Below are 24,949 nucleotides of genomic sequence, written 5' to 3' on the forward strand. Positions count from 1 at the left end.
AACAATCTGTAAAATGTCATACCACCACCACTAATGTACAAATATATTCTGAAATGGATGAAGATTAGGTAACTTGCCCGCTACATTATACATAATGCTTGAGGAACAATTTCTGCAATTCTTAAACATTCTTGAAAATGTTCCAACATTATCAATAACTATACACAGAACCCTAAGAATAATGTAGACAACATTTTCCAAAATGCCGGGACACTACCAATAATGCGAAAATATTATACTTAATGCTAGACCACTATCAATATTGAGAGGACATTTCAAAAATCTGGTGCCACTGTTTTTCTCAAATTTTAACTTTTTTCACAGAACCTTATGTCATTTCGTATGCATTCCTAAACATTATGCAAAATGTTTAGGAATGCATCTTACCTTGGTCTGTGATTCAGTCACCTTTAATACTTTTTTGCTTTTTTTACTAGGCCCTGCAGTCGTTGTCTCTTCACTAGCCCTCTTTCTAGAGCTAGCTCTTTGTACAGCCTATTGTCTTCCTGTTGCTGCTTCTCCTTTTTAAATGTTTTACACAAAATATTCTACACAACCCAAAATGTCAAAAACATATCAGTTTTTACTCATTAATAACCACAAAATCCATCAACACCCCACTAAATGTTAAAACATAAACCAAATTGTCTGCCACATTGAACAATAACATCACTGTAATAATCAAGTAAAACTCCCAAAAATCATAAACAAAGTACTAAATGTCTCAACATAACCCCAATTTCTGGAACACAACCCAAAATGTTAAAACAACCCATTCATTTCATCAACATTCTAGAGAACAAAAACTGGACTACAAATGCTTCTAAATTGTCCCTTGCTACCTTGTGAATTGCTTTCAAATTACATTTGTTATTTCAAGAATTTTTCTTCTTTTGCTCCCTTAACTCTGTACGTTGAGCCTCCACCATCTGCTCTTTCGATTTGGATGTCGCAGATCGATGCTTCAAACACACAGTAATAGATATTTTAGATCTTTCAGCAAAATGGTCCAACACGACTACAAATGCTACAACACCTTAAGCTGATGCCAATGGTTTTCAGAACTTTTCACAAAACCCTAGGAATAAGAGTAGGAATAAGTGAAGCACCATATTACAGAATGACAACACACTAGCAATTATGCCAAAACATTATACAAAATGCGAGACCACAAACAATACTGAGAGGACAAACTCCAAAATGTCTCGAAATTATGTAAAATGCTTAAAAATTGTTTGAAATATTTATTGAATATCATACCTTTGTCTGTGATGATGTCGCATTCATCATTTTCTTGCCTTTTTTACTAGGCCCAGCGGTGGTTGGCTCTTCACTATCTTTTATATGTTTTCTGCACAAATTGAAATGTTTGTAGTATACCCCCACATGTTTTAAACAAACAAAAATGTTTCTACACAACCCAAAATGTTACATCATATCAAGTTTCAGGGGTAAAAACCACCAAATTCATCAACGCCCAATAAATTTTTTTTTATAAAAAAAACAAAATGTCTCCAATATTTACCAAGAACAGAACCCAAAATGTCTCAACATAACCCTAATTTCTTTAACAGAACCCAGAATTCTAAAACAAACCATTCATTTCATCAACAAAGACAAACAACCAAAAATCGAAAACAAAGTACTAAATGTCTCCACAGAAACCTAATTTTCTGATCACAACCCAAAATGTAACAACAAACCCATAATTTCATCAACAAACCTAACCTAAAAACTTGATGAAGAACCATAAACCCCAAAATTACCTTCTGTGAAGATGCATGATTCCGAAATCAAAAACAAAATCCATAAATGTTTTATCACAAACCAAAATATTTTCAACAATCACGAAGAACAACAACTTAAGAGCAAGTTAAACCCCAAAAATCAGAATCAAAGTACTAAAGGTGTGAAACGAAACCCTAATTTTTTTAAAACAACCCAAAATGTCAAAACAAACTCATAATTTCACCACCAAAAACCCTAAAACTTGACCAAGATGTTACATCATATCAAGTTTCAGGGGGTAAAAACCACAAAATGCATCAACACCCAACCAAATTGTTTTTTTTTTAAAAAAAAAACTCTCCAATATTTACCAAGAACAGAACCCAAAATGTCTCAACATAACCCTAATTTCTTTAACAAGACCCAAAATTTTAAAACAAACCATTCATTTCATCAAGAAAAACAAACACGCAAAAATCGAAAACAAAGTACTAAATGTCTCCACAGAAACCTAATTTTCTGATTACAACCCAAAATGTTACAACAAACCTAACATAGAAACTTGATGAAGAACCATAAACCCTAAAATTACCTTCTGTGAAGATGCATGCTTCCGAAATCACAAACAAGATCCATAAATGTTTTATCACAAACCAAAATGTCGACAACAATCACGAAGAACAACAACTTTAGAGCAAGTTAAACCCCAAAAATCAAGATCAAAATACTAAATCTGAGAGACGAAACCTTAATTTTTTAAAACAACCCAAAATGTTCAAACAACCCTAAAACTTGACCAACAACAGAGAGAGGAAGAAGATTTAGAGGAAGAACAGAGACGTACCTGTGTGTTAAACTCTGACGAACAAAAATTAGGGTTTGATGATGCTCGAACAAGAGAGAGAATCACCGGATTTGTTGAAAGAGAGTGAAATAGAGAGAGAGAGATGAGAAGATCAAGTTGCTTGTTGAAAGAGAGCGAAACAGAGAGAGAGAGATGAGAAGATCAAGATGCTCGAACAAGAGAGAATCACCGGATTTGGTTTCGTTTGATCGAGATATAGAGAGAGAGAGAGAGTGAGAGAGAGAGAGAGAGAGAGAGAGAGGCACCAAAACGTTTTGAATGAAGAAAGATAGAGAGAGTTTTAGTTTCTAATCAAGGCTGTAGAGAGAGAGAGTGTTTTGAGAGGAAGTACTTTTGAATGAAGAGAGAGAGAGAGTCTTAGGGTTTTAGTGTCTAATCACTCAGACTAGAGAGAGAAAGAGAGAGGCATGTGTTTGGCTGACGCAATGACAGATAGGAAGGACGTTTGGGCGGGAAATGGGTGAGGGACATAAGAGGTAAGTATTTCTTTTAGGTGGATAGGAAGGTAAAATCACTTTTTGGTTTTTTTTTAGATATTATTCCCTATTGGGTTGGATTCCGTATCTGGGCTCCTTTTTTGGGCCTTAGATTTATCCTCTCTTTAAAATATGTCATTTTCATGACAACATTGCATTCCTTCTCCTCCTAGTATAAAATTGCTTTACCACAATTATAGATTGTCGCAGTCTTTTATATTTTTTTTATCGGGAGGAAATAATCATTTAATTAAGAGATTCTGACGATGCACGATATGAGGTTAGAATTATAATGTCATTTAGTCTTGGATCGAAAAACTAGTTAGATATACACATTCGTGTTGCAAACACCATTAAAATTGATGGAAAAAGTCCATCCAAGTATTGCCCTAGAGATACAAAGTTGACGGCGATACAAAAAGGGTTATCGGCAGTGAGTGAGAGGCAAACCCAAATGTCTATCATTTTCCTTTTTTGTTGCATATTCGGATATGTTTAACCATTTACTATTTATTTTCTAAGTCTTCTTTTTATAGTGCACTCTCTTATGTTTGTAAATGAGAATCCGAGTTATGCGGTTGATAAAGTGGTTAAGATGACCTCTTCTCTGACCAAGTTGTATGTTTTGGTGGAAAACATTTATGATTTTCTGAGAACAAGAAATTGTTGAATGTAAAGAATAAATGTTTCAGAAAAATAAAGTCTTGGGTCTCCGGTCTCCCTGACCAATACAAGTCATACAACAATTGAACTACGTTAATTAGGTCTTGTAAATTTCGAATCACAACTTATGAATTTATCTCTCTCTCTCTCTATAATATATGTATGATATCTCAAATCTCAATTGATGATCCAAACAAATACCTAGTAAAAATGATTGTGCTTTCACTTTCTGCAAGCGGCCAACAACCATTGAGGAACAACCAAAAGTCATGTTGTATCTGAACAACTGCTCACAGAAGCTCTATAAGTATATTATATCCACCATCGATAATGATTTTAGCATATCCTTCTTCTATTGGACTTTTCTAAGTTATGTAAACTTGAAATATTATACGGGATTGTCTGATAGCAACTATATTTTCATGGAAGAGTGAGTCCGACAAAACCCCATCTAGAAGATATACAAAAAACAATTGAACACTCCTTTATAAACACATATAGCCTTATTTTCAACAAAATAAAACATATAGCCCTAAAGTTTGAATATTCCCAGCATCTCCTACTTTTTTTTTTTTTGTTGAAAGCAGCATCTCCTACTTACATGATATACCTAATTTTATTACTACAAAATATACTGCACTATAAAATTCTTTCCCTTTTTATACTGTTACCAGGATTGCTATAATAATAAACTAATTGGCAACATAGATTACCAACATTTCATGGAGATGCACATATTCAATCTCAAAACTAAGTGAATATCAGCCATGGGGTTGATCACAGGAAGTCAAATAAGGAGTTAGAATGTTAAAACTACACATTCTAGCAGTCAACACCACTTCTTCAATGATTTCATCATATACCTCCATCCCCCTGCAAAAACCATGACCAAGACTGATACAAATGCCACTAACACAATTGACTCAGGAAACTCAATCGGCGAACTGGACGAGTTTTCTCCACAAGAAGGGACTCGCCAGATTTGACCGAGGAGGTCTCGTTATGGTTATCAATGGTGGGTTTGGTGGTACTTGATTCTGCCGCTACTTCGGAATCCTGTCACCAAGAAACAAGTTTAGAATCCATGAGTCAATATAGCTGTATATCCTCAACTATTACTTTTACTCTATCAGATACTTACATTGTTTACTGTTGGTTTGCTTTCGTTCTCGTCTCGAAGTCTCTACCCTTGAAGGAAACTACTGTCTCTGAAAGAAAGTTTTTTCTGTAGACGAATTCTTCTTGGAGCAGTTCCCTGTGTCATAACGTTTTGAGAACTTGACTGTAACCAGCTCTGGTTGACTACAAACCCATCATTGTTGTTCACAGAATTGTTCTGCCTGATTTGCTGATCGAGTGTATTCAATGAGTTAGCGAAAGTTTCCATGGTCGAATCAGTGGATAAAACATCTTCTCCCATATCTGTCCTGAAAGCCATATTCCCGCTTCTAAACTCCCCACCAAAAACAGCTTCAGTTTTGGCATATCCTAATACCTTTTGAATCTGTGGGTAATCATTTGCACTGACATGATCGCTGAAGCACCACGGTCCCTTCAAATCATAGTTCTGTAATAACAGATAACATCGGAAGAGTTACTTATAGAAGTATTGTTTATGAGAAGAAGATGGCAGAGAGAATATTATATGGTAACAGGTATTTCAATTCCATGGATCCTTCAAGGTTCCTGACAGAGACATGGTCTCATTTAGAGAGGGAAGAAATGTGGGCATCAGTCACAATTCAGGATAGAATAGTCACATTACAGAACTGGATAGAAACACTAGAAGATTGAATCATGCGATGAGTCCTAGCCACTTCAAGTTTTTCGTATATATTGTGAACTTCTACAAGACTCTTGTATAGTTTGGGGTCGTCAGGGCATCGACCTAACCAATGTTTGTTTTTAGTTTGAAGTGGTTACAATATTGATGAATGTATGGTACTTCGCTGGATTTCAGTTCCGTTTGAGTTGTCAGGATTTCTCTAGTGCCTATGTTTTGGGCATGGGGATCAGTAACAAATAGTCTTAGAACCTCGTCATTCTATTTTGGATGTAGAAAAGGACTTGTACATGTGGTTCTTGTTTGTTTAGTTCCTATATAAACTGGTTTAGTCTTTACCTGTGTGTGTGCCACTTCGGTGTCTATGTCACTACCGGATCCACTATCCTTGCCAGATGCATACATAGGAGTTCCCCCCTCTTCCTGCATCATGCGAATGTAATCACTCTGATTGTCGTATTCAACACCCGAGGTCTTTGCACCAGTAGAACCTTCACAGGATTGCTCTTCCTTGACAAGAACATCCTCCAAAAACTTTTCGACTGAGATATCTTCGTCATCGATAAGATCTTGAAGTTCTAACCTGTTACAGCCATCGGCGAAGTCATTGATGAAGTCATCTACGAAGGCACAATCGCCATTGAATGATCCCAACTCATTCTCCATCTATGAATCGAACTGTGAGAATACACTGTCATCAAGTATCTGCTCAGGTGTTGAATCTGTAGGATTTGTCAATTCATCCTTCGACACTGGCTCCATCTGAGAAAGAAAGAAAACATGCTTCAGTTTTGTATTTCTTTCATACTATCTCTAAATACAAGCAGAATAGCAAGATTTCATTCTCACCTCTTTTAATGTTTTTTCTATTTCAGTGTCCTTCATGTTGGGAGATATATTAGTATAGAAGTTGCTACGATCAGGTACTTGATCAGAGGTAAAGTATTTTGCGTTCCTCGGCACCTACCTCTTCCTTTCTGACCTGCACATGTGATTCCGAAATTTCTTTGAGCGCTGGACGGCTTGAAGAGGTGCATCTTCAGGAGAAGATATGGTTGGAGTGGGGCATGAACCAGTTGGTTCCACTTATTCGCGATTCGATTCAGTCCCCTCATCTGGCTTATAAGAATAAGCGGCAAAGAACAAAAAAAGCCTAGACAAAGGAAAAAAAGGAGAAACAAGGACAAACTGCAAATTAGTAACTCACAATCAGATCAAGCAAAAGCATAACTACTGATTTTAATCTCACAGTGCAATCATAAAGAAACCCAGACTCCAAAGCATATGAAAACAAAGAGAATTGAAATTCTTAGAACAAACAGAACTTGAACTTCGACATGCCATCTTAATATGAATTTCGCTCATACGAAGGGAGACATGTATTTACATGTAATATGCATTTTCAACAATCTTCATCGATATGAAATGTATAAAAATCTTTATGATTATGAGTTAACATAAAGCGTTACCTCTATTTGACACAATGGAAAAACTCAGAACAATTCAATTGATACAAAGAAAACAAGACAGTGAAACTTACTTGTCGACACAATAGAGTGAAGTGCATAAACACCAAATACAGACACTAACTTAAAAGATTTAGGAACCCATAGTATATCAATGGGTAAGCCTAGTTCTGGTTCCACATTCAAGCAGAACCCCTAACTGCTAAACCCTGACCTGTTTAAGTTGTCAGTTTTTTTATCAAACCAAAACCAAAGCAATAACAGAAGAAGTAAGCAAGCCAGATTTTACACTCAGATTTTTTACAGTTAAGAAAAAGTGAACTTTTTCTTTCTCAATGTCATGAAATGAGGCTAATCCCATGGAAACCTAATAGGATCAAGCAAGATGCTAGACATTCAAAATCTAAGCAAAAGCAGAAGAAGAACAATAAGTATAGGAAAATTACTAAAACAAAGTAACCTAGAGAGAGCAATAAAAAATGAATGTGTTATTTCTAGAGAGAGAGAGAGAGAGAAGGGAAGAAACCTAACTGGTACAGGGTACATGCGGTACTCATGCATCTTCCAGGCGGTTCTATCACCATTAGGAGCTCTACCTTTATAGAAAACAAGTGTTTTCTTCATCCCAATCAACTTCGAGTTAACTTTAATGGTTCTAACTTTACCAGTAGCTTTCCAGTAACCAGCTACAGTTCCCCTGTTTGAACGACGACCATTAGGATACTTAGTATCTCGAGGACAGAAGAAGAACCACTCCATATCATTCGATTTAACCACCGATAAACCTAAAAACACAGAGTACCAATTTCAACACAGAGAGTACAAAACCCTAAAAACCATACCTTTAATTTTTTTTTTTGTTGAACAAAAACCATACCTTTAATTCAATTAAAAAAACTAGTTAGAGACAATACCACATATCCATATCATAAAAAAAAAAAAACCTAAATTCATAATAAAGAGAGAAAAATAATTGGATTGGGGTAAGAAAAGTAACTTCCTTGGTAAATCCCATGGCTCCCTAATAGGATACGTTACATAAGGAGGATCGAAAATAGGAGATCCGGCGGTCAAGATAAGTTGCAGAAATAATATACGTGTGTAACACGTGTATGTACGTGACGGATCGAGAAGACGAGATCCGACGATCAAGAAGAATTCATAATATATTTGAAGATACGTGAAGATATTAGAAGATATGTGAAGATATGTAATATTAGTATAATATATTCAGAATATCTCTTGTAACTATCTAATGGTAATATTAGATAGATTTTGTATTATTTCTTAGTTTAGTAATCAGAAACTAGGAAACCCTAAACCCTAAGTTATCTATAAATAGGAGAGGGTTGTAGGAATCAAACTCATCGAGTTATGTCTGACCAATGTAACCGATCAACCCCACATACAATTGTATGTGGTGATTATTAATAAAGAGTTATTTCTCCGTGGATGTAGGTCTTGAGTATTCGACCGAACCACGTTAAATTATCGTGTCTTTACTTCATGTCTATATCTCCGATTATTATATAATCGTGAATTTAACATGGTATCAGAGCAGGTTAATTGATCCTGATTAATGCTTCCGCAATTTTCCAACTTTTCTTTTAGTTGTGATTATATTATATTTCAATCGTGTATACTATTTATTTTCCAAGATTAGTCTTGTGATAGGAGATCCGGAAATCAAGTAAAGTAGGAGATTTTTTCAACCAAGAATAGGAGATCCAAAATTATCGATGATTTTATGGGATTATTAAAGTTCATCGAAGACGCACTTCTTCTCCAACAAAGGTATGATTCTACATTTTTTTTTCAATTTTTTCGGATTTTTTTCAATTTTTTCGAGTTCTCTAGACCTATTTTAGGTCTGAAATTAAAAATAGAAGTTTCTGAACCAAACTATCAGATCTGGTTCGTTTTGTTTCCCTGTTCTGGAACAAAGTTCCACTCGGTTTTTACTACAACCCGCGGCCAAACAAACCCTTAGCACACGCTGACCAAGTCACCGACCTTTGACCCGCGCCTTTGACCCGCGCCTTTGACCAGTCTGCACATGTTGACTGTGCTACACCAATCTCTAACCCGGTTTCTTCAACCCGTGTCTAACCCAGAAACTGGCCCTACCCCTTATTTCTTCTTCTTCCCGTGATAGTACCCTTTTAGGGTTTATTGCTGTTGAACCAGCAACCAAGCAAGTGAGCAACTCCCCCGTTTTAGTATTGCTAATGCTAATAGGTGCCTTCGTTTTGCCATATACCGCCGCCGAAGTCGTGTCGCTGCAACGAATGTAACGAAGCATCGATTTCTTTTGCTTCTTCGTCCATTTTCTCTCTCTAGAAATAAATCACCATTACCGGTCATATATGGCTCAAATTCATTGGCTTTTGGACATGGTATTCACTTAATGCACATTGATTGGGGATCTTCCACTACCCTATTTGTGTTTATACCTCTAATTGAGAAGGTCTTAGTCTCTTAAGAGAAAACCCTAATTTAGGGATTTCAATTTTCCCAATTTTATTTGGGACAGCTTATCTTACCACTGTTATGTGAGTCTTTTGCCACAGTTTCTTGCTGCTGGAAATTCTTTTTGCGACAGAATGTTACTGTCACTTATATCCAATTTTTCTAGTTGCGACACAATTTTTCTGTCACTTCCTATTCTATTTGTGACACTAAATAGATTAATTCCATCTATTTCTCTTTCCGGATATACCCGTGATATTTCTCAAGTCATACTTTGTTTATGACAATTTTATTTCTCTACCAAAATTTTGGACTTTCCCTTCAACGAAGAATTCTATTTTGGATTTTAATTTCGGAATTCAACCGGCGAAATTTTCATAATCATATATTTCTCATGATTATTTTCTTTCTTCCAATTCTATTTTGGTTTTTTTCCTACCACGAATAGAATATATCTATTTTGACCTTTATTTCCAGATTCTCCCGTGACATTTTCCAACTCATACTTTGTCTATGATGACTTGTCTTTCCTACCAAATTAAATTTTGGAATATTTCTCCACCGAATAAAATATCTCTTCAATGAATAGAATATCTCTATTTTTTCGGAATTATATCGATCTTGCATATTTTTGGCAATGAATTTAATGTCGACCATCTTTTTAGTTGTTTCTTCTCCAATATTTTTTGGCAATTACGACAATGATTTCTTGTCGATTTTAAACAAAACAACATTATTTTGTTGTCACTCCTAAAGTTCATACTTGACGTTTTTATACGACAAGATATTGATCATCACAATCTTTTAGTTGTTGACATTTTCTTCATACAATGACCAACTTTACTTACATGAGAAAAATACATGTAGTTTCGTTGTCATTGATTTTCGCTCAATTTTTTGACCGCAACTACCAACCTTTTGGTTGTGACTTAATCATCGTTCAATCATCTTCCAACGCATCCACAATCCAAGAGTTGCAAGAAGACGAATACGACGAATCAAGAAGTATTTTCTTTTTCTCTCTCCAAGTCGGACACTTCAAAATTTACGTGCTCCAACTTGCGGGGGTGTAATAGGATACGTTACATAAGGAGGATCGAAAATAGGAGATCCGGCGGTCAAGATAAGTTGCAGAAATAATATACGTGTGTAACACGTGTATGTACGTGACGGATCGAGAAGACGAGATCTGACGATCAAGAAGAATTCATAATATATTTGAAGATACGTGAAGATATTAGAAGATATGTGAAGATATGTAATATTAGTATAATATATTCAGAATATCTCTTGTAACTATCTAATGGTAATATTAGATAGATTTTGTATTATTTCTTAGTTTAGTAATCAGAAACTAGGAAACCCTAAACCCTAAGTTATCTATAAATAGGAGAGGGTTGTAGGAATCAAACTCATCGAGTTATGTCTGACCAATGTAACCGATCAACCCCACATACAATTGTATGTGGTGATTATTAATAAAGAGTTATTTCTCCGTGGATGTAGGTCTTGAGTATTCGACCGAACCACGTTAAATTATCGTGTCTTTACTTCATGTCTATATCTCCGATTATTATATAATCGTGAATTTAACAGACTTACAAACATCGATTTCAGGAATCACTTCAACTTGTGATTCTTTACCTTTGATCTTCAACCGCAAATAATGATCCACAAGTTCTTTATCAGTTGGACTAAGAGGGTGTTTGATTTTGGGGTAATTTCTATATAGGTTTTAATATTGAAAATATGTGAAAAAGCATAAAACATTTGAAAATTATTATTCACCTCAAAAAGTGTGCAAATACTAAAATACATTTTTTTGTCATTTTGTGTAACTAATTTCTTTTATTTTTATTTAAATTTTAAATCGATATAACTTGTGTTTGAGATATCGGATTTCTACAAAAATTATATATTTAGAATTGATTTTTCATTAGCTTTCTAACAAGATCCACTTTTAATACCTTTTTTTTAAAAAAAAACCCAGAAAAAACTACGTTTTTTTCCTTTACGTTTTTCTGCAAACGTGTTTGCACCAATCTGTTATGCAACCGTGTTTGCACCAATCTGTTATGCAAACGTGTTTGCACTAATCTGTTATGCAAACGTGTTTGCAACAATCTGTTTATTCAAACGTGTTTGCATAAGTTTTAGTGGAGAGAGACGATGTTGTGTAGTAATTGAGAGATGAAATGAGGAAAATAAGAAGTTCTATAGATCTTTGATATAACTTAAGATTACATAATAGTAGAGATAAAACATAATCTTCGTGGTACCTTCACAAAAAAAACATAAAGCGTTCGCCATAACCGAGAAACTTCCATCTCGAAAGAAAAATAATTACGCATCCAAAAGCAAAAAAACCTTACTTAGCCACTGCCTTTACTTCTAAACTAGTAGTCATTTAGTCCGATAGGAGTACACCGCCGAAGATTATGAACCTATCATGAACTATTCGACATCCTCAACAATTAAGCAACCAACTAGCTACCCATAACTCTAACAAGAACAAGATCACCAGACTAAATCTTTTAAGTGCGTAAAGACTAGTATATCATATATGTTCTAAGATTGAGAACTGAAAAAAGAGAAGTTCATTGCGATATTTTCATTTAGTTACTTCAGAAATAATATATGTATCAACGTTTCAAGAACTGAAACTCTATTCAATAACTTAACTTAAAACTGTAAGAACCAGATGTCATTCAAATAACCATACCATTGTCAAGTATCACAAACAAAAGAAATAATGGTGAGATCACCAGCAACATCTTTCTGCATCACCATATCCATGTCCGTCTTCTTGCTAGCCTCTACTATGAACCCACCACAACAAATTCGTCATAGAATTTCCATTATCAAATCCTTTCAAGCTTCTTATCTTGTCCAAAGCTCCATTTTTATCATATAATCCTTCCAATCTTTCATGGCATAAAGAAATCCTCTCCACCCTTCTCCAACTCCTTCTCTTGCCAATGCCGGAACCGTCCAATTCACCAATTCTCTAGCAAAGTTAAGATCAGAAAACAGGATTTTAGTGATGGGCAGTAATGGTGACATTTGGATTCTTAATCTGCACTCCGTCCGTTCAGCTGGAGCAAACCAAAGTCCACTATCTCTTTTGTTATTCCATAAAACACCCACTATTCTATTCTCTTTACTGAAATCATTTTCATAAAAATTTAAATTTCTGTCACATGCCACCATGTCTGTGTTGATAGAATCTCCATTGCTGCTAAGGAGATGTGTCTATCTTCAAATGACCATCCAAGATACCTCGCCATGATTTATAATAGAAAGAGATCTTTCACTTCAAGTCTAAAAACCCTAATTAGGTTTTCAGATTTGATCATCATAGCCTCATTGATAAAACAAAAGAAAGAAGGATTATTAAAATTATCATCATCATCATCAACAACAACAAGAACAACAACATCGACAAGTTTAGAGAGAGTATTTTTTGTTGAAAGCGAGAGAGGGGAAGGGGTTGTTTCGTTTAAAAATGGAAGAGAAATCATCGGCTCTGGTTCTCAAATATAGAAAACCATGGAGAGCACCGGAGAGGGGCAACAGTCCTCGGAAAAACACCCACATCTCTCCGGTGTTGAAGAGAAATTTCGCCATAGAACTACACTGATTCAGCAACAATGAAGAAGAACAATGAGAAAAACCCTAAAAAATATTTGAGATTTTTTGGGAGAGAAAATTAGTTTTAGTAGGAGGGTATTCTGGGAACAAAAAGAATTAGAAATGACCTGATTAGTAATTTCTCATATTATTTCAAACTCAATGTACCATTAACCATAATATTTTGGTAACTTTTACTTAATAGGAAAAGATCCAGGTGTTTTTAGTTATTAAATAATTTTGTAAACCTAAATAGTCATTTTCTCTACTTCCAGACGCTGAAATGTATAGAAGACTTGTTGGAAAGCTTATCTATCTGACTATCACACGACCGGATATATCCTACGTTGTGAGTAGTGTTAGCCAATTCATGGCTAACCCTTGTGGTCCTCATCTTAATGCAGTGATTCGGATCCTCAAATATCTTAAAGGGACATATGGTCGTGGTTTACTATATCGTCCCAATGGCCATTTGAATATTGAAGGATACATAAGGATGCCGATTGAGCTGGATCTCCATCTGATAGATGCTCCACGACAGGGTATTGTACTTTTGTTGGGGGTAACCTTGTTGCTTGGAAGAGTAAAAAGCAATCTATTGTTGCTCGGTCTAGTGTCGAAGCAGAGTACCGTGCTATGACACATACTACATGTGAGCTTGTATGGCTGAAATCTTTTCTAGCAGAATTTGGCTACTCCTCTTCTAGCGCAACTCCTCTTTATTGTGATAGCCAAGCTGCTATTCATATTGCCAGCAATCCTGTCTTTCACGAGTGTACTAAGCATATAGAAGTGGATTGTCACTTCATTCGTTCCAAACTTCAAACTAAAGAAATATGCACTCCTTTTGTTTCTTCTTTTAATCAACTCGTAGATATCTTCACTAAGGCTCTTCCTAAGAACCAGTTAGAGAGTATATGTATCAAGCTTGGAGTGTCGAATATCTACTCTCCAGCTTGGGGGGGGGGGGGGGGGGTGTTGAAGTAATGATAATATAATATGTAAATATATAGTTAATGTAAGGGTAGTGATCATTTGTGTTTATCTAAGTCTTTTCCTTGTAAGAACTATGAGAGAAAATAATCAATAAAAACTAGTTCAACCTTTCTCTACTTTTTTCTTCACTTTAGATCTACAACAATGATCGTGAGCAATATCGGAACTCTAACTTGGGTATCACTGAACCCACTCGACTACTGAATTCACATCTCGGACTTGGGATAAATCTCAGTCGAAAAGGGTAGTTCTTCAAAGCTTACTTATACAAATAAAAGATTAATGAAAGACCGTTCACAAATTTCATAGCTTTTACGATAAAGAGACATCAATATTTTGAAGAGGCTTGATATATTCATATAAGTAACGTTTTACAAAGAACTAAAGTTGAAATAAATAATTCAGACACGAGTAAGATTCTTAATGGAATTATCTCCTAATTCTTGCTTCAAATAAATTTTGGAATTCAATGAAACTAAACTACTAACACACGACATTACAACACCTCGAACTTCACTTAGCTTAGGAATTGTAGTTTTTTTCTGGTTGTCATATAAAACTATGTTATCAGGTTCAAGATGGACATGTTTCTGTAATAGTATGTCACCATTCTTGAAAGAGTTGATGAGCTCCATGAAGCAAATGGAATTAATCTTGTTATTGTATTTAGGGATGGTGAATAGTTTAGTCCAAGACTCACTCACTCCGTACTCCTTCATTATCCATACATCAATAAGAGCAACCCCACTATTATCAAATATGCAAAGATTCTCACTCAAAACACCAAAGGTTGACAATAGTGCTAAGCGCTTGCAATTCAAGCTTTTTGGTATGGACAATTCTTTAAATCTCTCATCAACCACATCAAAAGAAAGTATTACATGACAGTCTGTTGTTTCATTGGGTCCTTCAGTAAGCCGAGTTCCCATCCAATGAAGAGCTCCATTAAGGAACTGGCCAGATCGATCTCCACGGATTTTGTAAGGAATCTTGTCGTTATTGACTTTCCACGAATCAGAACCTAAAGTGTAGGATTGGACAACAGTAAAAAAAGAATCAGGCTGATCCGACACGCTTGCGACCATGTAAATCTTGTAAGTATCAAGCTTGAAATCATAACCGAAACCCAAGCCAATTTTGAGAAGTTCATAAAATTTGAGAGCATCTAGTATTGGTGTAGTATTTGGTGGTGGCGGTACCAATATACATTCATCAGTAGATGGGTTCCAAAGGTAAATTTGATTGATATTGTCACTAGAACGGTGAGTAAAGCAAATTAAACCATTACAAGAACCCACAAAGATAAGACCAGCATCGGATTGAAGGCAGATGAATGGGTAGTCGGTAATGTGAAGAGGTTTTTGAGATGCCAATGAATCAGAATCGATAGAGTATATTCTTTTATTTTCAGCGTCATTGAGAATGAGACTGAATTTTATCAAGTTGAACAGCATGATTATCGTGAAGTTTGATGAAATAAGGATCAGAAAGAAGAGATGACCAGGTTTTGGATACTGACTTGAATCGTATGATAGATTTGACTGGTAACTTGGGAAATATATCATGGATGAGGATTTCTTCAGGGAGGAGGCTCTTCTTCGGCAGCAGCATCGAACAAACTCCTCTTTGTCTTTTCATCTTCTTCGGCGCCATTGAACATACTCCTCTTCCTTGTCTTTTCATCATAAGTAATATTTTAGGAACTATTTCAACAACACACAACCCAGATACAGGGAGAGGTTCGGCTATATATAAGGTATCTCTTGTTAGCATTACTAGAAGTTTACGTATCCTAAGTAGTTTAGGATTTTTGTCAACAAAAAAAAAATAGAAAGTAGCTTAGGGTTGGAAAGGTTCATGGTCGGTTATAACTATTTACATTTATTCTATCAGAGTCAGTTTCAGACTGTCATTTTTGTCGGACTCATCTGAATGGATAGTTAGGGTTGATTTTTGGGTTTATTTGAGTAGGACGATGGAAATTAATGAGAAAAACAAACATGGCGTAAGTTTAAGACTTTTTTAGTAGGACGAGTCAGATAAGTTAATGAGAAAAAACAAACATCACCTAAGTTTAAGACTTTTTGCGGTTAAGATTGAAATTTCATTGCAGATTTGTGGGATAATTGGTTCCCCTGTTTTTGATGCATAATCATTGGTTGTAGCTGTGTAGCCTAAAATTGTTTATGCTTTATGACGATTGATGAAAATACTGTACCTGAATTCTTGGTATCAGGGACGCCCAAAAGGTGTTACTCCAAAATACAGCTTGAAGCCTCTTCTTGTGCCCACACTATCGGAACTCCTAGGAGTCAAGGTATGCTATTTTAATAAGCTACGACCCCGCATTTGCAAATAAGCTAGCTTCTCTTGCAAATCTATATGTGAATGATGCCTTTGGCACTGCCCCATAGAGCTCATGCTTCCACTGAGGGAGTTACTAAGCTCTTAAAGCCTTCTGTTGAAGGTTTCCTGTGAGAGGGCGGTTTGCAATTTTGGAAACTTCCTAAGCAAATGTGAAACCGCCAATGTGATATAGGCGGTTTGCAATTTGGGTTCTAAATCACCAATGTGATATAGGCGGTTCCAATGTGATATAGGCGGTTTGCAATTTGGGTCTAAATTTTAGAAACCAAATTCCTAAGCTATGTCGGCTTATAATAATATAAATAAGGGAGCCAATCACCACATCAACACACCAACACAAGCAACAACAACTCTTCTTTAGAGAGAGTTAGATAGAGAGCAAGTGAGAGAGATTTTGTTCATAGTTTTTGAGCGGTGTTAAATTTCTCGGTCGTCGAAGATTTAGTATAGAGGGTTATTACTATACGGTACCATCTTGGGACGAACTTGCGGATTGTGTTAGTCGTCTTCATCTATCCTTCAATAAAGATTTCTTGTTCGCCCGAGGACGTAGGCTTTAAAGCCGAACCTCGTTAATTTCTGTTCGCATATTTGATTTTGACTTAGCTTTTCGATTAATCTTCATAATCGGATCAATTTCTAGGATAGGTTCGATAGCTTCCGCGACTTTTAGTTCTAACAATTGGTATCAGAGCCTTGTTTGAGATTGAACGAAGAAGAAGATGGGATCGAGAAGTGGTACGGTTAAATCAGGGAAATATGAGATAGAGAAGTTCAATGGGAAAAACGATTTTTCTTATTGGCGGATGCAGATGAAGAATCTGCTAATCTCGCAGAAATTACACAAGACGTTGACGGGAAAGAAACCAGGAGATATGTCAGATGAGGATTGGGAGGAGTTAGATCTCGAAGCACGGGCCACCATTATGTTGTGTCTTGAGAGGGACGTGGCGTTCCTAGTAGACGAAGAAACAACGGCGGCGGGTGTGTGGTTAAAACTAGAAAGCAGTTTCATGACGAAAACTTTAACGAATCGGGTCTACTTAAAATCCAAATTATTCACATGTAGAATGGAAGAGGGTTCTTCTATTCAGGAATATGTGAATAGGTTTGACAGGATTATCTCAGATTTGAAGGATATTGATGTTAAGGTTGAGGATGAGGACCAAGCCCTCATATTGTTACTTTCATTGCCTAAATCCTATGAGAACCTTGTTCAAACTTTGATGCTTGTTGGTGATAGTCGAAGCATGGAAGAGACGAGAAATTCGCTATTAGCGGATGACCTTCGTAAGGTTGCTACTAGCAGTATGACGTCAGGTGGAGTAGACAAAGATCAAGCACAAGGGTTGTTTGTAACGAGGGGGAGGAGTAATGAAAGGGGAAAGGGAAAGGGCGGGAAATCTAGATCCAAATCTAGAGGCTCTTTCAAGAAAACGTGCTTTTCGTTGTGGTGAGCTTGGCCACTTTAAAGCGGCTTGTCCAAAGAGAAAGTTGAAGCAAAAGAACGAAGGCTACAAGGGGAAACAAGAGATGCAAGAGGCGGGATATGTGTCAGAAGAGGCGGACGAATGTTTCTCGGTGACAGAGGTGTCTGAGAAGATCTTCGATAAGTGGATGCTTGATTCAGGGGCGTCACACCATATGTGCCCAAATAGGGAGATGTTTACTACCTATAGGAGTATAGATGGTGGTACAGTTATACTGGGTGATGATAGTATATGTAAAACTGTGGGACTCGGAACAATACGGATCAAGATGCACGATGGAGTGGTGAGAACATTGACGGACGTAAGACACATACCCGATTTGCGGAAAAATCTAATTTCCCTTGGTGTGTTGGAGCGGAACGGCTGTAAGATAATTATAGAGAATGGCTCCATAAGAGTCGTGAAGGGTTCTTTGGTGGTAATGAGAGGTACTCGTTACGGTAATTTATACAAACTTTTGGGGACAACAATTACGGGAGATGTAGCAGTAGGAATCAGTGGAAGGGATCCAACGGCTAGTACGAGGCTTTGGCATATGCGCCTTGGGCATATGTCAGAAAAGGGTCTATCTTTGATGTGCGGGAAAGGCTTGTTGAAGGACATGAAGAAGCCTTGCATGGAGTTTTGTGAGCATTGTGTGTTCGGGAAGGCACACAGGGTGACGTTCTCTACAAGCAAGCACAGGAGCAAAGAGGTATTAGACTACGTACACACCGATGTCTGGGGACCGGCAAAGTTACCTTCCAAGGGTGGTTCCAGGTATTTTGTTACATTCGTTGATGATCATTCGAGATTTGTCTGGCTTTATTTTCTGAAGCATAAGAATGAGGTATTCAACACATTCCTGGTGTGGAAAGCAATGGTTGAGAACAAAACTGGTCGAAAGCTGAAGACGTTAAGGTCGGATAATGGGACCGAGTACACGGATGGGGCATTCAAGGAGTTTTGTAATCAGGAAGGCATTGTGAGGCACTGGACAGTAGTAAACACACCTCAACAGAATGGAGTCGCAGAGAGATTGAACCGTACACTACTTGAGAAGGCTAGATGTATGCGCTCAAATTCGGGATTAGGCGTAGAATGGTGGGCGGAATCTGTTGCTACAGCTTGTTATATTGTGAACAGGTCTCCACATTCTTCTTTAGATGGCGGCATACCTTACGAGGTGTGGTCAGGTGAACATGCAGATTACGGGAGACTTAAGGTTTTCGGTTGTACGGCCTATTACCATGTTAAAGGTAACAAACTTGACAATAGAGCAAAGAAGGCAATTTTCTTAGGATATGCTACAGGAGTCAAGGGTTATCGGCTATGGTGTACGGAAGACAAGAAGTTTGTAATCAGCAGAGATGTGGTGTTTGATGAGTCATCTATTGTAGCTATGGCGAAAGCTACGGTGCCTAGTTGTGGTGATGTTGGGTCTACTAAAGCTCAAGTAGTGGAAGTAGAAGCCGAAGACCAACGGGTTTCTAGGAATCATGATCAGGTGGAGCATCAGGATAATACTCAGGATGAGGAAATTGATGAACCCGACCATGAGGAGGTTCAAGGGGAAGGTACACAAGTTTTACAACAACAGCAGCAGGATGTTTCGGTACACACTAGGCCGAAACGGTTATATAAGCCGGTACAGAGGTTAGGGTCAGACAAACCTCTTAGGCATTACGGGCAGGCAAATGTGGTTGAATATGCACTCTCGGTGGAAGACGACGAGCCGGTCACCTTCAAACAAGCTATTACCGCGGAGGAAAGAGAGAGTTGGTTGGTTGCTATGCAAGAAGAGATGAAGTCTCTTCACAAGAACCAGACATGGGAGGTTGTCCCATTGCCCGAAGGTAAGTCTGTTATTGGTTGTAAATGGGTGTACAAGAAGAAAGAGGATTCTTCCGAGATCAAGGGTACAAGGTATAAGGCAAGACTAGTGGCCAAGGGATATGCACAGAAAGAAGGGGTCGACTACAATGAGATTTTCTCACCGGTCGTGAAACATACTTCTATTCGGGTGCTATTGAGTATTGTTGCTCACGGTGATCTTGAGCTGGAACAACTCGATTTTAAAACTGCCTTCTTGCACGGTGATTTGGAAGAAGAAATTTATATGGCTCAACCTGAGGGATACAAGGTTGAGGGCAAAGAAAATCAAGTATGTCGTTTGAGGAAATCTCTTTACGGATTGAAACAATCCCCTCGCCAATGGTACAAACGATTTGATTTTTTCATGCTAAAGCATGGTTTTTCGCAGAAGTGACTACGATTGTTGTGTATACATCAAGAAGCTTCGCGAAGGTGACTTTATTTATCTCCTTTTGTATGTGGATGACATGCTTATTGCTTCTCGAAGCATGGTGGAGATAAATAAGTTGAAATCTCAACTCAGTCAAGAGTTTGAGATGAAAGACATGGGCGCTGCAAAGAAGATACTGGGAATGGAGATTAAGAGAGAGCGGTCAAGTAAGAAACTGTACTTGAATCAGAAAGGTTACATCGAACGAGTAGTTTCTCGGTTCGGGATGCAGAATGCGAAGGCGGTGTCAACACCTTTGGCACCACACTTCAGGCTATCGGGAAAACAATCTCCCACTACTACGGTGGAGAAGGATCATATGGATCGTGTACCGTATGCTAGTGCAGTTGGCAGTTTGATGTACGCTATGGTGTGTACTCGTCCGGACATTTCACAGGCGGTCAGTGTGGTTAGTAGGTTTATGGCAAACCCGGGGAAGACACATTGGGAAGCTGTGAAGTGGGTCTTGAGGTACTTGAAGGGTACCGTTGATACGGGTTTGTGCTTTGGTGGAGACACATGTCAAGTAAGCGGTTATGTTGACTCGGATTATGCTGGCGATCTAGATAGAAGACGATCTACTACTGGTTATGTATTTAGGGTACATGGTGCTCCAGTTAGTTGGCGATCGATGTTACAATCTACAGTTGCGTTATCTACTACGGAGGCCGAGTATATGGCTATGGCCGAGGGTGTAAAGGAAGCATTGTGGTTGTGGGGTCTTCTGGATGATCTAGGGATTAAGCAGGAGTGCGTGGATGTATGGTGTGATAGTCAAAGTGCGATCCACTTGGCGAAGAATCAGGTCCATCATGCTCGTACTAAGCATATCGATGTCAGGTATCACTTTGTACGAGATGTCATAGAGGAAGGTGATGTTTCTCTCATGAAGGTACACACAGATGAGAATCCCGCGGATATGTTGACTAAAGTGGTGACGTGTAGCAAGTTTCAGCATTGTCTGGAATTGCTGCAAATCGGCTCGTGTTAAGTTGCCCGAAAGGGCGTAATGGCGACAAGATAATCTTTATGTGAAGGGTTGGTAGAACTACGGTAGGCTTGATCCTATAAAAGGGTACGTAGTCAGCCATGGTCATATGGTGCAGTCGGATGAAGTTACAAGAAGCAGATATATCTTACAAGGAGTATCCTGGTGTTCGTCCAAAATTTGAAGAGTATCAAATTGTGTACGAGGTGGAGAATTGTGAAAGGGCGGTTTGCAATTTTGGAAACTTCCTAAGCAAATGTGAAACCGCCAATGTGATATAGGCGGTTTGCAATTTGGGTTCTAAATCACCAATGTGATATAGGCGGTTCCAATGTGATATAGGCGGTTTGCAATTTGGGTCTAAATTTTAGAAACCAAATTCCTAAGCTATGTCGGCTTATAATAATATAAATAAGGGAGCCAATCACCACATCAACACACCAACACAAGCAACAACAACTCTTCTTTAGAGAGAGTTAGATAGAGAGCAAGTGAGAGAGATTTTGTTCATAGTTTTTGAGCGGTGTTAAATTTCTCGGTCGTCGAAGATTTAGTATAGAGGGTTATTACTATACGGTACCATCTTGGGACGAACTTGCGGATTGTGTTAGTCGTCTTCATCTATCCTTCAATAAAGATTTCTTGTTCGCCCGAGGACGTAGGCTTTAAAGCCGAACCTCGTTAATTTCTGTTCGCATATTTGATTTTGACTTAGCTTTTCGATTAATCTTCATAATCGGATCAATTTCTAGGATAGGTTCGATAGCTTCCGCGACTTTTAGTTCTAACATTTCCTTATGCAGAAAGTACAATTCAATAATTCAATTTTCTCTTCGTTTTACCGTCTCATATTTGTTGTCTTGTTTGCTTTCTTAACTAGTTGCTGATGACCAAAATAAGTCAGTTCAATCCATTGGGCTAACATCTATAGTTGTTATATAGACCATAGGGTGCTCCAAAAGTTGACGAAGCTTAGACTTTGAATCACTGTTACATAAATATGTTTTTTGTTTTAATCAATATAACCGCTAGATACGACTAGTTAGTTAAATAACGGGTGTATTGGTTTTTGTGGGTGTGACTGTTCCCTCCAATTGTGACCATATCTTGAATATATGAACTTATCTTCATATATCTTGAACTCTTCTTTATCGTCGGATCTCTTTATCTCGATCCGTCTCATATACTTTATACCTTCCAATATCTTCCATATCTTGTAGTATATTAGTAGTAACCAGCTAAATGACATTCTATTAGTGATTCATCTTCTTCATCTTCTGATATAACTGAAGAATCACTAAGAACAGCCAAGTTACATTCAGCAATCACTAAATCTTCTTCATTTTCATTTAGAAAATCAGTTCCTTCTTCAATTTCTCCTATTTCATCTTCCTCTTCTTCAATATCAATACCAACCAAATTTTGCGGAAGATTCTTATCTACTTTAGGCTGGGCATACCTAAAGAAACAGTTTGTAGCAAGATGACCTCATCTTCTACAAATTTCACATGGAACTGTCGCAAAATCATAATTTTCAGTTTTAGGACCTAATTTATCACCCGAATTTTTGATTTCATAATTATCACCCCGCAGGAAAATGGGATAAATTATTTTGTGCGAATACCTCAATAATTTACTTCATGTACGAGAATATAGTAGAAACACTGCAAGTCTTTTGAAAGTGCAAAACGTAGAACATTAAATGCATCCTTAGTCAAAAATCAAAACAAATTTAGTTGGTTATTTTAGTCAAAGGCTTAAAACCGTTGCTAATACGAGTTTAACGTGATTGCTCAACTAGTCAAAGTATAAAACCTTCGGTAATACTAGATATAAACCATTGCTAATGACATCATTGGTCTACTAAGGTGCTGTTTGTTTTTTTATTTGTGTCTGAATCTGAAATGGTTGAATCTGAAATGACTGAAATTGAAAGGGCTGAATTGAAATGGCTAAATCTGAATACGAATTAGATGTTTGTTTTTTCAAATCTGAATTAGTAGGTCTGATTTGGATTTTGACGTTTATATCCCTCCCAAATAAAAAAATCTCACTTTATCCCTCTTGGCCAAATAAAAGGAACCAAAACCCTAAACCCTTATAATTTAGGGTTTCTTTCTCTCTCTTTCTCCCACTTCCTCTCCCTCACAGTCGCCGACATCTCGAAGACCCTCGCCGGATCTCTCTCTCTATCTGGTCGGACACCCTCACCGATCTCTCTCCATCTAACAAAACACCTTCGTCGGATCTCTCTCTAGTTGTTGAAGATGGGAGAAGTTCCTTAGGTGTGAAATGGGTTTTATACTTTTGGTTTTTGAAAGGTGGGTATTTGGATTCAAGCGATTTTGATGTGAGAAACTGCTAGAAATTTGCAAAGGCATGTAAATTCATGTTCTTCTAATGAAAGGTTTGTTTGTTTTTGTATTTGATTTTTAGGTTTAGATGTGTTAAGGAAGTTGGAGAAATTTTGAGTTTAAGGATGAAGTTGATTTTTGTTTTGGTTTCGATTCAAGTTTTTGTGGTTTTGCCGGTGGCCGTCTAGTTGTTTTGATTTCGGTGGTGGTGCTTTTGCCCGTGGTGGTCATCGTGGGCCGGTTGTTTTGTCGGTGGTCCGGTGGATTAACCGGTGGTGGTGGTCCGGTTGTTTTGTCCATTGTGGTGGTCTGGTTCTGTTGTCGGTGGTGATGGTCCGTTTCTGTTGTCGGTGGTGATGGTCCGGTTCTGTTGTCAGTGGTGGTGGTCCGGTTGTTTTGTCAGTGGTGCTGGGTGTGGTCCGGTGGGTTTGCCGGTGGTGGTGAAATTCTTGAAAGTGAGGATTTTCTTAATTCACAGGGGTAAAAGCGTCATTAAACATATTTCAGACATTAAGCTTACCTTTCAGACTTGTTTTAAAGTCTGAAAATTATGGACTTTGATTCAGCCAGTTCAGACCTCTAACTCATTCAGATAAAATTTCAGATTTTACTAATTAAAAAAACAAACATATGAAATCTGAATTAGCTACCATTTCAGATTTCAGATCTGAAAAAAATAAAAAACAAACAGCACCTAAGTTGACAGTCAAGTACAAAACCAACTTCATATTTTACGCGTAAAAATGACTACTGAAAACAAAAGTAATGCTACAAAAGTAGACACCATTGTAGTCTTCAAAGGCATTCTTCCTTTATCATTCCTCAACGCAATTGCTTCATAAACTGGCCAAGCATTTACCATCACAAACCCTGACATGAACAATTTAACAAAAATTTCTTCCATGTTCACGTAACCCAAGATTACTCTTGTTAAACCCATCGAAAATGCAATTAGATTGATTATGGCTGCTGATGTTAACGGTACAAACAACGGCGATGCGACTCCAAACTCAAAAATTCCTTGTTCGTATCGTTTACTTTGGTCATATCGATTACTTTACTTGTTATATTGAATCCAAAGCTAGAAATATGTAATGACTGAAGTGTGAAGTCGATAGCTCCGAATAAGTAAGATGAAATGCCCCGGATAGACCACATTCTTTGGTCACACCACCATTGTCCCATAGTTCCTCCTAATAGAACAAAGTCCAGACAATCTTGTATATATGACCCAAGGAATAGGAAAGCATACAAGTAGAACCAAGGATCAGAGACCTGCAATATCACAAATGCATTAGAAGTGATGGAAGACATATGCTTATAATTGGCCCGAGGCCCAACTTGTTATGGGAGAATCAGTGGGCCTAAGGCCCCTGGCATCGAGGATCGT

General features: G+C 37.4%; 1 protein-coding gene and 3 pseudogenes across 1 annotated transcript; 1 reads left to right on the forward strand and 3 right to left on the reverse strand.

The window, feature by feature from the left end:
• Positions 1 to 4,493: 4,493 nt before the first annotated feature.
• On the reverse strand, positions 4,494 to 12,737 carry LOC147569361 (protein NTM1-like 9; annotated as a pseudogene).
• A 626-nt stretch (positions 12,738 to 13,363) lies between these two features.
• Positions 13,364 to 14,067, forward strand: LOC147569362 (secreted RxLR effector protein 161 pseudogene; annotated as a pseudogene).
• Positions 14,068 to 14,477: 410 nt separating this feature from the next.
• LOC147569363 (F-box protein CPR1-like) lies at positions 14,478 to 15,729 on the reverse strand. Its single transcript, XM_086662545.1, has 2 exons — positions 15,506 to 15,729; positions 14,478 to 15,330 (listed from the first exon to the last, which is right to left on the reverse strand). Exons 1-2 carry the CDS (start codon positions 15,727 to 15,729, stop codon positions 14,478 to 14,480), a joined length of 1,077 nt encoding a protein of 358 aa, XP_086518671.1.
• An 8,527-nt stretch (positions 15,730 to 24,256) lies between these two features.
• Positions 24,257 to 24,949, reverse strand: part of LOC147569364 (cellulose synthase-like protein G3) — a 43,920-nt pseudogene continuing 43,227 nt past the window's right edge.

The sequence above is a fragment of the Eschscholzia californica genome, unplaced genomic scaffold (genome assembly GCF_041429995.1).
Source record: "Eschscholzia californica isolate CP2 unplaced genomic scaffold, dmEscCali1.0.p SCAF_1, whole genome shotgun sequence".
NCBI classification, from domain to species: domain Eukaryota; kingdom Viridiplantae; phylum Streptophyta; class Magnoliopsida; order Ranunculales; family Papaveraceae; genus Eschscholzia; species Eschscholzia californica.